Here is a 17,723-nt window from a genome sequence, read left to right on the forward strand (position 1 = left end):
CATGCCTTTTGGGCCTATTGTTTGAGACTAGTACATGGTTGTGGCCATACTGTGGTGTTTACAATGTCATAGGAAGGTTGTGTTTAGTCAATGATATACATATGGGTTTGTCCCATATTGAGTTTTTGTTTACTTTTTTTATGTGTCAGAAACATGGCGATACTCTCATTCACCATTCTTCCTGTTATTCCTTCCCTCCCCTGGTAAATTCCATTGGACCAAACCACTGAAGGGTATGAAGAGTCCAGTGTAAAAACAAGGGGATGGAGGGGTTGAAACTGATTACAGAATCAATTGTGTAATTAATTGATAATTAATTGAAAATAACATTGCTCTATATTTTTGCACTTTCACAAAAGTCGTAAATCTACAAATTTTGTGATTCAGGATGGTAATGCTTTACAAACAAGTATCCATGTATAATTGTATGGACATTATTTTACTAATACCTGTCTTTATTGATTTCTATCTGTAACACTGGTTGATATAGTGGCTGTATGGTAGTGTTCCATCTGTGGTATACATCTATATATAACATTTACCAAGAGCAATTGAAAGAAATGTTGACATGATGCGTTATATAATAATTTATGTACATAATATACAAAATGTGATCTTTTAGTCGTGTCAAATTCATGCTCCTTCTTTCCTTTCATGTTTATCAGAGTTGTATCAGACTAACAATGTACAGCCGAGTCAGCAGCTTTTACAGTGTAAAGGTGGTTGATAATAAAATTTTATCTTCGTACACACTCCAGACTCCTTATCTTTTGTGTGAGGTGTAGGTACACTACCAAAACTCATCTCCCAGGCAACACACAACAGTGCTCGTCAACTCAACCTGGAAAATTCTGGTAATTCGGAAAATATTGTTATATTAAAGACATCATTTTCACTGAGAATATCACCAGAACAAGTTTCTACTGTCAAAACAAATACTGCTTAACAATAAAAATGCCCTGTTAATTGTCACTGGACAGGTGCTCTGTTAATTGATAATAAGGAATATCATTGGACAGGTGCTCTGTTAATTGATAACAAGGAATTTCGTTGGACAGGTGCTCTGTTAATTGTCACAAGGAATATCGTTGGACAGGTGCTCTGTTAATTGTCACAAGGAATATCGTTGGACAGGTGCTCTATTGATTAGTAGCCTGTTCATTTTTACAATGGATACCATATGTCCTCTTATAATTACCAGAAAACAATTGAGTTACACAAAAAAAGAGTGATTTTCTTTATTGTATCAATACAATCTCCACCTGTGGTATAAAAGTACAACACAACAAATTCCTCGTCTTTAGGTTTTTGATGACAAATTGTAATATACAAGCACAATTTGTATTACTGACTGAAATTTTAGGATTAAAGCTACTGGGTGTTAGGCCCTGGAATACCACACACAGAGTGTGAAAAACAGTATATAATGATAACAAGTTGGTGTATATCTATACACACAATAACATAAACAAGTTGGTATACAAACAATACAAAATAATCACATATATACACGTGGAATGGGACTAGATTGTCGTAGGAACATGATATAATATTATTGAAAATAGAAAACATAATTTGACATGTACAGTTCAACTCTTACACACAAATTCAACATTTTTTTATGTTACTTGAAATGACTGGAGCTAGGTCCTACTAAGACATTTAAATGAAATGGATAAGTAACAATGAGAAAATCTATCACATATACAGTGACTGTGTAGCAACCACTTATATATACAAAACATCACACACACACACACACACACACACACACACACATTCACACACACACACACGTACATCACCACAAATATTAACAAACATCCACCCATATATCAAACAGCTCACACACAGAAAATCAGCACTTATATAATGCATTTACATATTAGAATGTTGTAGAGGTCAACTAAAACAACAGACAATCTGGTACATGTCTCCTACAGGTCAACTAAACAACAGACACAATCTGGTACAGGTCAACTAAACAACAGACACAATCTGGTACAGGTCAACTAAACAACAGACACAATCTGGTACAGGTCACCTAAACAACAGACACAATCTGGTAAAGGTCAACTAAACAACAGACACAATCTGGTAAAGGTCAACTTAACAACAGACAATCTGGTACAGGTCTCCTACAGGTCAACTAAACAACAGACACAATCTGGTACAGGTCAACTAAACAACAGACACAATCTGGTACAGGTGTCCTACAGGTCAACTAAACAACAGACACAATCTGGTACAGGTTTCCTAAACAACAGTCAGTCTGGTAAAGGTCACCTACATGTCAACTAAACAACAGACAAGCTGCTACAGGTCTCCTACAGGTCAACTAAACAACAGACACAATCTGGTACAGGTCTCCTACAGGTCAACTAAACAACAGACACAATCTGGTACAGGTCAACTAAACAACAGACACAATCTGGTACAGGTCTCCTACAGGTCAACTAAACAACAGACACAATCTGGTACAGGTCAACTAAACAACAGACACAATCTGGTACAGGTGTCCTACAGGTCAACTAAACAACAGACAATCTGGTACAGGTAAACTAATCAACAGACAATCTGGTACAGGTGTCCTACAGGTCAACTAAACAACAGACAATCTGGTACAGGTCAGCTAAACAACAGACACAATCTGGTACAGGTCAACTAAACAACAGACAATCTGGTACAGGTCACCTATATAGCTATATAGCTACGGATCAATTAAACGACAGACACAGTCTGGTACAGGTCAACTAAACAACAGATCGATCTGGTACAGGTCTCCTACAGGTCAACTAAACAACAGACATAATCTGGTACAGGTCAACTAAACAACAGACACAATCTGGTACAGGTCACCTAAACAACAGACACAATCTGGTACAGGTTTCCTAAACAACAGTCAGTCTGGTAAAGGTCACCTACATGTCAACTAAACAACAGACAAGCTGTTACAGGTCAACTAAACAACAGACACAATCTGGTACAGGTCTCCTACAGGTCAACTAAACAACAGACACAATCTGGTACAGGTCAACTAAACAACAGACACAATCTGGTACAGGTCTCCTACAGGTCAACTAAACAACAGACACAATCTGGTACAGGTCAACTAAACAACAGACACAATCTGGTACAGGTCTCCTACAGGTCAACTAAACAACAGACACTCTGGTACAGGTAAACTAAACAACAGACAATCTGGTACAGGTGTCCTACAGGTCAACTAAACAACAGACAATCTGGTACAGGTCGGCTAAACAACAGACAATCTGGTACAGGTCGGCTAAACAACAGACACAATCTGGTACAGGTCAACTAAACAACAGACACAATCTGGTACAGGTCTCCTACAGGTCAACTAAACAACAGACACTCTGGTACAGGTAAACTAAACAACAGACAATCTGGTACAGGTGTCCTACAGGTCAACTAAACAACAGACAATCTGGTACAGGTCGGCTAAACAACAGACAATCTGGTACAGGTCGGCTAAACAACAGACACAATCTGGTACAGGTCACCTAAACAACAGACAATCTGGTACAGGTCACCTATATAGCTACGGATCAATTAAACGACAGACACAGTCTGGTACAGGTCAACTAAACAACAGATCGATCTGGTACAGGTCTCCTACAGGTCAACTAAACAACAGACATAATCTGGTACAGGTCAACTAAACAACAGACATTGTCTGGTACAGATCAGGCCAACTAAACAACAGACATTGTCTGGTACAGATCAGATCAATTAAACAACAGACATTGTGTGCTACTGATCAGGTCAAATAAACAACAGACATTGTCTGGTACAGATCAGATCAACTAAACAACAGACATTGTCTGGTACTGATCAGATCAACTAAACAACAGACATTGTCTGGTACAGATCAGGTCAACTAAACAACAGACATTGTCTGGTACAGATCAGGTCAACTAAACAACAGACATTGTCTGGTACAGATCAGATCAACTAAACAACAGACATTGTCTGCTACTGATCAGGTCAACTAAACAATAGACATTGTCTGCTACTGATCAGATCAACTAAACAACAGACATTGTCTGGTACTGATCAGATCAACTAAACAACAGACATTGTCTGGTACAGATCATGATCAGGTCAACTTAACAATAGACATTGTCTGGTACTGATCAGATCAACTAAACAACAGACATTGTCTGCTACTGATCAGATCAACTAAACAACAGACATTGTCTGGTACAGATCAGGTCAACTAAACAACAGACATTGTCTGGTACAGATCAGGTCAACTAAACAACAGACATTGTCTGGTACAGATCAGATCAACTAAACAACAGACATTGTCTGCTACTGATCAGGTCAACTAAACAATAGACATTGTCTGCTACTGATCAGATCAACTAAACAACAGACATTGTCTGGTACTGATCAGATCAACTAAACAACAGACATTGTCTGGTACAGATCATGATCAGGTCAACTTAACAATAGACATTGTCTGGTACTGATCAGATCAACTAAACAACAGACATTGTCTGCTACTGATCAGGTCAACTAAACAACAGACATTGTCTGGTACAGATCAGATCAACTAAACAACAGACATTGTCTGGTACTGATCAGGTCAACTAAACAACAGACATTGTCTGGTACAGATCATGATCAGGTCAACTAAACAACAGACATTGTCTGCTACTGATCAGGTCAACTTAACAATAGACATTGTCTGGTACAGATCAGATCAACTAAACAACAGACATTGTCTGGTACAGATCATGATCAGATCAACTAAACAACAGACATTGTCTGCTACTGATCAGGTCAACTTAACAATAGACATTGTCTGGTACAGATCAGATCAACTTAACAACAGACATTGTCTGCTACTGATCAGATCAACTAAACAACAGACATTGTCTGGTACAGATCAGGTCAACTAAACAACAGACATTGTCTGCTACTGATCAGGTCAACTAAACAACAGACATTGTCTGGTAAAGATCAGATCAACTAAACAACAGACATTGTCTGGTACAGATCATGATCAGGTCAACTTAACAATAGACATTGTCTGGTACTGATCAGGTCAACTAAACAACAGACATTGTCTGCTACTGATCAGGTCAACTAAACAACAGACATTGTCTGGTACAGATCAGATCAACTAAACAACAGACATCCTCTGGTACTGATCAGGTCAACTAAACAACAGACATTGTCTGGTACTGATCAGGTCAACTAAACAACAGACATTGTCTGGTACAGATCATGATAAGGTCAACTTAACAATAGACATTGTCTGGTACTGATCAGGTCAACTAAACAACAGACATTGTCTGGTACAGATCAGGTCAACTAAACGACAGACATTGTCTGGTACAGATCAGATCAACTAAACAACAGACATTGTCTGGTACAGATCAGGTCAACTAAACAACAGACATTGTCTGGTACAGATCAGATCAACTTAACAACAGACATTGTCTGGTACAGATCAGGTCAACTAAACAACAGACATTGTCTGCTACTGATCAGATCAACTAAACAACAGACATTGTCTGGTACTGATCAGATCAACTAAACAACAGACATTGTCTGGTACATATCATGATCAGGTCAACTTAACAATAGACATTGTCTGGTACAGATCAGGTCAACTAAACAACAGACATTGTCTGGTACAGATCATGATCAGATCAACAAAACAACAGACATTGTCTGGTAAAGGACTACAGATCAAATTGTAGACTACTTGAGAATATGAGACAACCGTAACAGATTCTGTTGAGATATATAATATACACCCTCTGGATTTAACTCATCTATAACTCAGTTCAAAACCAAGTGTTTCAATCGGTATTACTATTTCACTTGCTACATTTAAACATGGGTTAGTTTGCTATGTTTTTAATGTTTTTAGAAGGATTTTAGAATCAACATAAAATTATACTTATTTGTAAATTATTTGAAATATAGATCATAATTTATCTATATCTGTGTTAAACATGACATAGCTTTTCACAATAAAAGTATAAAAGTAATAAAGTATTAGCTGCTTTCTAGCAACTCGACCAGAGAGAATTTCTCTTTGGTTCATTTGGCTAAAAGTTAGATTATAAACCAGAGGTCCTAGATCTTGTAGGTTTGATTCTCTGCAAAGCACTGAAAAATAACCTCCAGAACTGCTACATAAAGTTCTACTTTTTCTAATAATAGAGAAAAGTAAAATGGTTTTTCTATGCCCATGCAAAAGACCGAATATTTTAACAATAGTTAATAAAGTGTGCTTTCTGTCGTCAACTGATCATGAGCATGAGAAAATTTCTCTTAAGCTCATCATTCAAGAGTTGGACTAGAAACCACAGGTCCCCTGGTTCAATTATCTGAAATGACTGCTTTATCTGTTGCATCATACTCATAAAAAGATTCCATTACCATCCTATTCTAATGGGTATTGTTAAACCAAACTTAATCTCTCTTAGGTAAAGCATATCAGCATGACTGTTTTATACATCAGCATATCAGCATGACTGTTTTGTACATCAGCCTGCCAGCATGACTGTTTTGTACAACAGCCTGTCAGCAATCTGCATGACTGTTTTGTACATCAGCTTGTCAGCATGACTGTTTTGTACATCAGCATATCAGCATGACTGTTTTGTACATCAGCCTGCCAGCATGACTGTTTTGTACATCAGCCTGTCAGCATGACTGTTTTGTACATCAGCCTGTCAGCAAGACTGTTTTGTACATCAGCATATCAGCATGACTGTTTTGTACATCAGCCTGCCAGCATGACTGTTTTGTACATCAGCATATCAGCATGACTGTTTTGTACATCAGCTTGTCAGCATGACTGTTTTGTACATCAGCCTGTCAGCATGACTGTTTTGTACATCAGCTTGTCAGCATGACTGTTTTGTACATCAGCCTGCCAGCATGACTGTGTTGTACATCAGCCTGTCAGCATGACTGTTTTGTACATCAGCTTGTCAGCATGACTGTTTTGTACACCAGCCTGTCAGCATGACTGTTTTGTACATCAGCCTGCCAGCATGACTGTGTTGTACATCAGCCTGCCAGCATGACTGTGTTGTACATCAACCCGTCAGCATGACTGTTTTGTACATCAGCTTGTCAGCATGACTGTTTTGTACATCAGCTTGTCAGCATGACTGTTTTGTACATCAGCCTGTCAGCATGACTGTTTTGTACATCAGCATATCAGCATGACTGTTTTGTACATCAGCCTGTCTGCATGACTGTTTTGTACATCCGCCTGTCAGCATGACTGTTTTGTACATCAGCCTGTCAGCATGACTGTTTTGTACATCAGCTTGTCAGCATGACTGTTTTGTACATCAGCATGTCAGCATGACTGTTTTGTACATCAGCCTGTCAGCATGACTGTTTTGTACATCAGCATATCAGCATGAATGTTTTGTACAACAGCCTGCCAGCATGACTGTTTTGTACATCAGCATATCAGCATGACTGTTTTGTACATCAGCCTGTCAGCATGACTGTTTTGTACATCCGCCTGCCAGCATGACTGTTTTGTACATCAGCCTGTCAGCATGACTGTTTTGTACATCAGCCTGTCAGCATGAATGTTTTGTACATCCGCCTGTCAGCATGACTGTTTTGTACATCCGCCTGTCAGCATGACTGTTTTGTACATCAGCCTGTCAGCATGACTGTTTTGTACATCAGCCTGTCAGCATGAATGTTTTGTACATCAGCCCATCAGCATGACTGTTTTTACAGCATATCAGCATGACGTTTTGTACATCAGCCTGTCAGCATGATTGTATTGTACATCAGCCTGTCAGCATGATTGTTTTGTACAACAGCCTGCCAGTATGATTGTATTTGATGAACATGATGAAGAAATAGACCTTGATGACAAAAACTGCATATTTGTGATGGGATGATGATTGGATATAATTAAGCAACTAATTGTAACATACATGTACTGTTTAACATACATGTACTGATTCAGTTATCTATTGTAATTTTTTTTTATCATTGATTATAGATCTAGAGACATGTATCTAAAGGTCTTGCAACATATTATAAAGGATTATTACATTCTACTAATTATCCGCCAATACTTAAGATCTTACACAATCATACATTTTTAAACTTCTGTGCGATTATAGAGTCTAGTTTTGCACCTTTTCCTGCCCTGACCCGTTTAGATGCAGGCCTCCACTCCGAGTCGCTAACATCATCATTGTCTTGTCCTTCGCTCATTTCACTAGACAACTCGCCAGGATTATCATCTGATCTAGAGGTACAGTTTGGTATTTTACGTTTGCGTAGAGAAATTTGCTGATTTTCACTTTTTTGATTTGTAATATAACACTGTTGTTTGGGTCCCTTACCAATATCACCAAAATAACCTGAGAAAGTTTCTCCCCCCGACTGTCCTTGACCTCCATCCTCCTCTTCCTCCTCATAATCACCCTCCTCCACCTCTTCTTCCTGGTCAGTATCCTCGGTCTCATTTTGATTTGCTGAAGACCTGCGACGCATGATCTTACGAGGAATTACAGACTTGCGACCTTTGCGTGGAGTTCGTGAATCTGAGGTTGATGCGATCTGGTCTAAATCCTGCTCAAACTCACTATAGTCCAAAAAGGCATCAGCTTCCTCCACCTGAGTACGACCCGACAGACTGCTGAGGAAACTTACAGCCTCCTCCTCAAGACTCTCTGTACTCTCATTAAGGCCATGCTTCACCTTCTTATGACGGTTCAAGTTTCCTGCAATTACAGGTAAATTAAATTACTTACAGGTAAAAAAATGTAAAATATAAGATTAATAAAAAAGTCAAATATTAGAGTGAATGAATGTAAAAATATTTGACTCTTTGTACTCTCATTAAGGCCATGCTTCACCTTCTTATGATGGTTCAAGTTTCCTGCAATTACAGGTAAATTAAATTACTTACAGGTAAAAAATTGTAAAATATAAGATTAATAAAAAGTCAAATATTAGAGTGAATGAATGTAAAAATATTTGACTCTTTGTACTCTCATTAAGGCCATGCTTCACCTTCTTATGATGGTTCAAGTTTCCTGCAATTACAGGTAAATTAAATTACTTACAGGTAAAAAATTGTAAAATATAAGATTAATAAAAAGTCAAATATTAGAGTGAATGAATGTAAAAATATTTAAATAAAAGCTGTGAAAAATACTAGTAACAAAGAAAAAAGGCAAGTACATTGTAAATCATGCATTGTATGTATACCAATACCTGTATATAGGATCATAATGAGTTTCATTTCATATCAAATTTTATAAAACAAGTCTTATATTTTTGTGAACCTTGGTGAGCAAAAATTAAAATTTGAGATGAGTTTCATAAATTTTCATATGAAATGAAAATGAATTGAAGATAATTTTCATCACATAACTAACATTTGACAGGCACAACAGTTGCACCATTTTGAGTTCATGATGTGATGTAATTGTCTATATCATAGGATCCCGGATGTAACAATCAATTTTTTTTAATTTGCCGGCCCGGCCAATGAAAAACATTCTAGGCTATATTACATTACTGACATATGCAGAATAATTACATGAGCTAATTCACTGGATAACAGGCTGATTATGTGATATAACTGTCTAATACTTATCATACTTATATGTTATGGACAATACAAAGGTAATTATTCTAAAGAGGTAATATTTTTCATTAATATGGAGATAGAATAATGTGAAAAATCAAAAAAATTAGTCAATTAATTAGTAATTTCCATGAAATGTGCATTATTTATATAATTATTATGTTTCAACCAATGGAAATTTAAATCTTTAAAAAAGATTACAGTAAAAAGAAAGAGGACCTAGAAATAGAATTATGTCAGTGATGAGTCAACTGGTAAAGCATACAATGGCCATTACATAATGGCTTTTATGTTTTTTTTTAATTTGAGATTTTAATATCAGAATTTCCATGTATCAAACAATAAATAAATAAAGCATGTTTGCAGGATAAGAATTGAGAGATTTCTTTACCTTTGAGAGTGAAAGAGCTGCCACAGAAACAAACATAGGGTTTACTATTGTTGTGCATATGGATATGTCCCTGGAGGTTGTGTAGACGGCCAAACTGCTTGCCTGGTAAAATAATTACATTTATTTTAAATAAGTTGTAAAATGTCTCAAAGAAAAGACTCTAGATGGCATCTATCTAAACTACTCTAGTTGTTCATGGTATTTCAAATTCATAAAATTATTTAAGCATCTATTATTGCTAAATACACAAATCAATATGCTGCTTCATGTAAACGCACAACCATATGTACGCATGAGTACATATATTCTTTACTGAATACTGAAGCATTGTGACAGTGTCTACAGAGTTATCCCCCCTGTTAGTTGTACATTTTGCCTGCAGGAAATGTACAGCTACAAATGCAACCGTCCTTAAGTTTATAACATCACATACAAACATACATGATATTACCCTGACAACACAAATACCCTAAAGTTGACAACAGAATGCAATACTTAACCATGGGCTGTCTAAACAGATCTAGACAACTAGTACATAATTATTTGTCCATGATTAAAAAATATTACGACCATAATAAACTTTACAGACACCCAACACCTACCACATATTTTACACTTGTGGGGTTTTATGTCGGCATGGACCACTCTGTGAGCCTTCAGTGTCTGGGGCTGTGTAAATGTTTTGCCACATACATCACAGCGGAACGCCCTCGTAGGATTGTGAATCAGCATGTGCCGCATCATGTTGGCCCGTTGATTGAATGTACGTCCACACTTTGGACAGTCAAAGGGGCGTTGTCCGGTATGTGTGAACTGGTGAGCCTTCAAATGGTGCTCCTATCAATCAAAGAATACAAGCTTAAGGTATTGAAATGTTAAATGAAAATGTTTATTTCATTTTTGGCATTTTTTTTTCACATAAAACCAATTACCCTATATAGGGCCTTTTAATTAGCTTAACATATACCATAAGTACACATGCATTTTATGAAATCCCAACACAAATGTAAGATTTTGTTTTTCACATATATATTAACTCAATTCATGAGATATACAATAAATATAATATAGTTATCCTCACCAAGTCACCTTCATTATATAATCATCTTTGTGGTAAAATTGTCAAGAATTAATCAGGGCTTTCAGTAGACCCTTGCAGTACCTATGTTAATAATATATATCGGACTCTTGGGATTGAAGGGACATTCCTGATCTATTTGGCTTCAGATAAATTTCCTAGAAATACAGATTTCACTAATTATGAAATAGTTAATTAAAAGTCATTTGGGGATCAACTGGCCACGTCACCCTTTTAATATACCATTCTTACCTTCATGAAATCCATACCACACTCCCCACAGATGTAGGGACGTGTACCCTCGTGGGATACTAAGTGGTCCTTCAGTTGACTAGGGTAGCGGAATGCTTTGTCACAATATTTGCATATGAGGTCCTCACGGTTGTCATGTTTGAGCTGGTGAAGTTTGAGAGCGCGTGGACTCTCAAACTCCATCCCACACTCTTCACATTTATCATGTCCCTGCACATGTTTCTCCTTGTGTGCTTTCAGCTCACTCGGGTAGGCAAACCCACGACTACACATATCACACTTGTATGGCTTGCTGTCCAAGTGTACTGCATTGTGTCTCTTGAGATGGCTGATCTGGGTGAAGCCCTTTCCACAGATGTCACATTTATGTGGCCGTATGTTATCATGAGTGAGCATGTGAGTGTTGAGGTGGCTCAGCTGCTTGAAGTACTTGCCACAGACCATACACAGGTGTGGTTTAATGTTATTGTGGTCAAGGATGTGTGCCACTAGATTATGCTTTGTGGTGTAAGACTTTTCACACAGGTGGCACTGCCACCGTTTCTGTTCTCCGTGCTGAACAAGCTGAGAATCATCAATACGAACATTCACCTCCATTGTCTCCACAACATCTTCTTCATCCTCCTGTCCACCCTGATCCTCCTTCTCTCGTTTTAATCGTGACATTATAGAAGTTGTTTGTTTGCCTACCGCTGATTGATCTTCCTCTTCGACCCCTTCCTTATTCCTGACGGGCCGATCCTGGAAACTAGTTGACATTATAACCCCCTTGTTGATGTTGATAGTCTTGGTTTGGCCTTTCTTGGCTGCGTTACCCTTCCCCATGATAGAAATTGTGATTACAGTAGCATTGTTAGCTACTGAGGTTGTCATGACAGCACGCGCTGCAGAAGTACCAAAGCTTGGGGAGGTGATGGCAAACGGATTTAATTTGGTGTTGAACCGCCTTTTATCCTGACTGTCTACTGGGATATCTCCCATAGCGGTGGCCACAAGCTCCTCTGTACACTTGGTTAAATAGTCCTCATTGAGATTGGGCTTCTTTCTTTTATCAGAAATACCAACTGAAGACTCTTCAGTATGATACATGAACGATCTCCTTGTTTTCCTCCGACTTACCCGCCCCTCATTTTCAAACGTGTGGTTGTCGACAAACTGCTGACTATTTTCTACGAGTGAGTTATATTCTGACAGATCGCATGTTTCCTGTTCACCATTTCTACTGAAAACAGGCTGAGACATCCTAATGAACTGTTGTTGGTCTTCTCCTGTAAAACCAGGAGACTCTCCTTCTTCTTTTACAAACGACTCATCTTGTTCCTGTGTCATAGATTCATACTGATACTCCTCCTCTTCCTCCTCCAGATTGAGATCTTCAGCTTCTTCAGAAGAGACGGATAAGTCTATTGGCGGAGGCACTTTTAATCGAGACCTTCTAGGCTTTCTCCATAACTTTCCGATTTTGAAGAAAGGGACCATACGTCTTCCCACTGTACTTGTAGAATCTGTGGGTAACCTTTGACCTGCAATAATTCCCCGGGATTCTTTTTCATGATCAACAAATTCTGATCTTTTTATCACTTTAGCTTGGGATGTATCAGTTTCTTTTGTCCCATCTCTAACATCGTCCTCCTTGTTAATGGTAGACGGTGGATGGTCTGTCACATTGTCTGATGATGTAGGTGTATTTGTATAACTCTGTTTATCCATCAGTCTTGAGCTACTTCTTCTTGGGCTTCGTCTCTCTCCAGGTTTATAACAGGAACCTGAATTTGTCCCCATTCTGCTACTTCCTGCGATAGGATATAAGTTTTTGTCCTGATTCCCAGTTGCAGTTGTTGCTGTTGGATTATCAAACGATTCTGGACTTGAACTCTTGCTTGGTTCTGATGCCACAGCAAATTTATCGTCATCACAAAGTTCAGCACCTATATATGTTGAATTGGCAAAGCTGGTCTCATTCTGAAGAGTCGCCATATTGTCTGTCTGTGCCACTTGTAATTGTAGACTGTCATGGCCGACACTTTGGCGCAGTAAACTGATAGGCCTGTTATCTTGGGTAGAGGCATTTCGAATGTTTGGTGAAGAACAGCCAGATGCAGGGGACATAACTGCATTAGGAACTTGCTGATCACCATCCAGGTTTTCCATAGGCAGAGTTTGACCATTGGGTGGTCTTGGAAGTAACACTGGTTGTTGCTCAGGCAACATGCCTCTAACAACTGCAAAAGAGGAGGAGGGTGAAGGTCGAGTTAAGGTCGACTGTCCTTGGAATGTTTGATTAAGTAGAGGTTGTGAGTATGATTCCAAAGAAGAGACGGTTTGAATAGCCTCAGTGTTATGTGATTCCCTTTCACTAGAGGTGCTTGGTGGAAATTCCAGAAAAGTTTGGGATTGTGATGTGTTAGTCATTATAGAGTTATACGAGGAGCTTTCTCGGAGTCTCGGGAGAGTTGACAAATCAGACACGTGAGATTCTATGAGTTCACCAGCACGGGTATCATATGGTTGTGGAATGTTCATAGTGGAAATATTGGAGACAGCAGATGCCACGATTGAACCAAACGATGGATGATTATGATCACTATTGGTTACTGTAGTCTGTGGTACTGTAGTGTGGTCAGCTGAATGTGACATATAACTGGACTCACCAAAGTTTGATAAATGAGGCAGTGATGGGGAAGGAGTGTGGGGAGACACGTGGTGATGACGTGAAATAATGGGATTGAAATCTGGAGCTGGAATGACCGGAACACCTCGGACAGCTGTTTCGGAAGCCACACTCATAGGAAATCTGGACATTTGGAATGTGTTGGCACCTTGGGAGCTTCTTCCACTGAGCCCTGGGGTAGAGTATATCGAATCCTGTAGTGTTACTCCATGTTGGATGTGAGGGTAACCGAGGTGTAGGGAGGGTGTAAAACTTGAAATGGCCCCTCCATGTCCAGACAACTGGCCATCAGGGGGAGGGAACTCCAGATCGCTTTGGCCAAAACTGTATCCACTTCCAAGTCCCTCCATGCCTTTTCCTAAACAAGTAAGAAATATTTTTGTAAAAGAAGTAACATTTTTTTTAAGTGATACATTCAATAATAATCTGAAAAACTTCCATTTAATTAAATGTAACAAAGACATGGTCCTTAACAAGTACTGTTATATGTATCCTCAATAAATATATACCGGGTACTTTCTACAACATATCCATCTATATATGGGTGCTGTATTTGTCGGTGGATAAACTGAGTAACTTTTTACATAATTAAATTAAACCTCTCATATAGCTTTCTGCTTGCATACAACTGAACAGAAACGGTTAACATCATATCTTCATAAATTAAGGAGATAATGCAATGTACAATGTAATTAATCTGAAGTTTAGCTTTGAATTGTCCCATGTAAATGTTTCCTGAAAAGAGCAAAGTTTCCTGCTATATACAGGTATATTCAATAATAATATAATATAATGGTATGTAATGTGCATTTGATAATTTTGTCTGTGTATCTTACTATAAATATAGCTATAGCCACTTCTCTGATTTAAATACAGGTACATATATACTAAATATTATAATAAATGTCCAGACTCTAAAAAAAAAAAAAAAAAAAGCTATATATGTGATTATTTCAAAATAAGGGCGAAAAAAAAATGCTGCAATTCGAACTCTCTGCTAATGTTAAGTGGTCACAAAGACAATCCTTCATTTTATTGAAGAAACTTTACCTTCAAGTAAGATTTTATCTTTTGGGGGCATTTTATTTCTCCAAAATATGAAAATTTGAAAAAAATTTCCATACAAACTATTTTGTCATTAGCAAAATCATATAACCTTAGCCTTTCTTGTAGTGATAAATTATAATATCAGATCATGGAAGAATAAAAAACATGACATAACCATGGAAACAAAAATTACACAACACATTACTGTAGTTTTTCTTTTAATTTATCACATAAAATGGAGTTATCTCCCATATATATTTTATCACTTGCACCATCGTTTTCCTTGTGTCACAGCCCAACATGCTATATCTAATATGAATCAACGCTCAAAGGGGGAATAACTCCTTTAAACTGTACTCAAACTTTTGTCTAATGTTCGATTGAATTTGGAAATCTTTTTTTATTTTTTTGGCAAAGTAGCACTTCATGAGTGTGTCATACCCCATTAAAGTCCTACACTGTATGTAATGTGAAAGAAAAGAAAAACAACATTCCTGATATGCCCCAAATATCAAATCAATGTCTGCAGCATGATTAATTATCAGAAGCATGCTTGGTCAGCTGTGTGATAGATACTGTATTAAATGCTGTGAGCAAGTCACATTGATCCCTTACTTGTTTTACATTGTACTGTTGACTCATTCACACTATGAACGCCTAAGGGAAGTAACATACTTTCAGTTCACATTCATTTTGATTTTTTTTTCTTTCACAAAAAATAAATTATTCATGAAACCACATTATAGATTATAATATATATACTAACACATATTTAATGTGTTGAAAATGAAGTCTAATTATGATTTTGTCCTTTTTTGACGTACTTTAAGCAAAATTTCAAAATATATTTAACATTAAATACATTTATATTTAAGAAACAGTTTAATTAGTCATATTTAAAATGATTAATTACTAACTACAATATTTAGTTGTTTTTTAGGGTTTTTTTTTTATTATTTCTGGTACCTTAATATAACATTGAGGACTAGACATTATATAACGTCCTTGTCTCAATTAACTGATCCCCATAGCTAGGTATATACTTTACCTGTTTAATTTGGATTCTATAAGTCATCTTTTAGTCTAACATTTTTATTTAATTCATTGAAATATCAAAATATGAGAAAATAAAAAATAATAATAAAAATAAACATGTTATTTTTCAATACAAAAAAAACCCCACAATTAAACATTGTTGAATACTACGTTTGGAAAATAGATATATGTATTTATATATCATCATTTATTAAAAGTACTTTTACATTTACCTGTACTGAAGTAGGTATACCCTAATCCCGAAAGTCGGATCTACGCATGCTTCGATATTCATAACAAACCACGCCCCCTTGAAAATATGGCGGATGGACAGAACAAAGAACGGAAATGATTAAATGAATCCATTTTAGAAGCGTATGTTATTGCTAAAGTACCTTGAATAAACCACCAATTATCTTTCAATTATCTCGAACCAATTCAAATTCACGAGAAAGTTCTGACACGCCATTTATCGAGAAAAAAATAGGTGGAGAGAGAGATCGACGAGGGACGAAAATGGCGGATAAGAAGCACCTGTCGTTGAGATTTCGCCCTTCATTTGACACGGATAATATAGTTTTAGAATTTCTTGGGGTGTTTATAATGAAATAAAATATCTTGAATTAACATATGACACATGCGTCTATAAGTATGCGTTAGGCAAATAATAAGGAGAACTTACCATAGTAGGGATAGAGCGAATGCTGTAGTGGTGTATGCGTAGGAATACCAGATGAAAAAATCAACATGATGGCATCTGACTTCATTTGACGAAAACTACAATCACCTGAAAAGTTTCCAAAATGTTCTAAACTGTTAGGAAGACAAGCATTTATTGATGATTGATAGTAGGAACAAACCAGAAAATAATTTTGCATCTGTCTAAAACGGACTATTTTATGCGGATGAAGTGAAAGTGCGGGTAAATTGATTGTATGTGGAATGAAAGGAAGGAAGACAAAAGCGATAGAGATGACCTGCGACCTTATATCTGCATTTTAGAGCGTTAAAACACCAGAATGTATATTTTCAGTGGTAAATAACACAATGTTTCACTCTTGAAAAGGATAGTGCACATGACAATTCTTGTATTGCTAACAGTTACTGTTTGAAAAAGCAAGCAGACGGTGACCTGAACCAACCAGAATAATCCAATAAGAGTTATCCCTCTTCCCACATCAGTTTACTTGTGAGTGGTGGGCCAGGCATTGGTGATTTGCTAGACTATTAGAATTATAAATTGAATTGAGGTTTTATAATGTTGGTCTCGATGATATGTCTGATTCTAGAGTTTCAAACTAGGGGGAGATAATCTAGTATTAGAATTAAGTGGAGCAATTCTAGCTAAAAACTTAGGCCAATTTAGTGATTTGCCTTTTTTGTAATCTCTTGAATGCTTATCCACACATATTTGGTAAGATATATGACACAATCAATATAATATTTTATTTAAGAGTGTGACATTTCGATGACTACACTATTATCGGACTAATGACCTGTAACAGGAGAGGAGAAAATGTAGCGGCCAGACCAGGGTTCGAACACAGGACCTCCGAACACTAGCCGGATGCTCTACCAATTGAGCTACCTGGTCACCGATGATCGACCCAGTCCTGTCCCC

General features: G+C 37.2%; 2 protein-coding genes across 3 annotated transcripts in view; one reads left to right on the plus strand and one right to left on the minus strand.

Annotated features, from left to right (window-relative positions):
* Positions 1-1,220: 1,220 nt before the first annotated feature.
* On the minus strand, positions 1,221-16,820 carry LOC117335051. Its single transcript, XM_033894967.1, has 5 exons — positions 16,785-16,820; positions 11,350-14,378; positions 10,622-10,856; positions 10,020-10,121; positions 1,221-8,756 (listed from the first exon to the last, which is right to left on the minus strand). The coding sequence occupies exons 2-5, from the start codon at positions 14,368-14,370 to the stop codon at positions 8,119-8,121; spliced, it is 3,996 nt and encodes a 1,331-aa protein (XP_033750858.1). The 5' UTR covers positions 14,371-14,378; positions 16,785-16,820; the 3' UTR covers positions 1,221-8,118.
* Positions 16,821-17,065: 245 nt separating this feature from the next.
* LOC117335052 (semaphorin-2A-like) overlaps positions 17,066-17,723 on the plus strand; it is a 123,461-nt gene continuing 122,803 nt past the window's right edge. For both annotated transcript variants that reach the window (XM_033894973.1, XM_033894972.1), the window contains exon 1: positions 17,066-17,291. The gene's annotated coding sequence lies outside the window, so the exon portion shown is untranslated. The remainder of the gene's footprint in view (positions 17,292-17,723) is intronic.

The sequence above is a fragment of the Pecten maximus genome, chromosome 9 (genome assembly GCF_902652985.1).
Source record: "Pecten maximus chromosome 9, xPecMax1.1, whole genome shotgun sequence".
NCBI classification, from domain to species: Eukaryota; Metazoa; Mollusca; class Bivalvia; order Pectinida; family Pectinidae; genus Pecten; species Pecten maximus.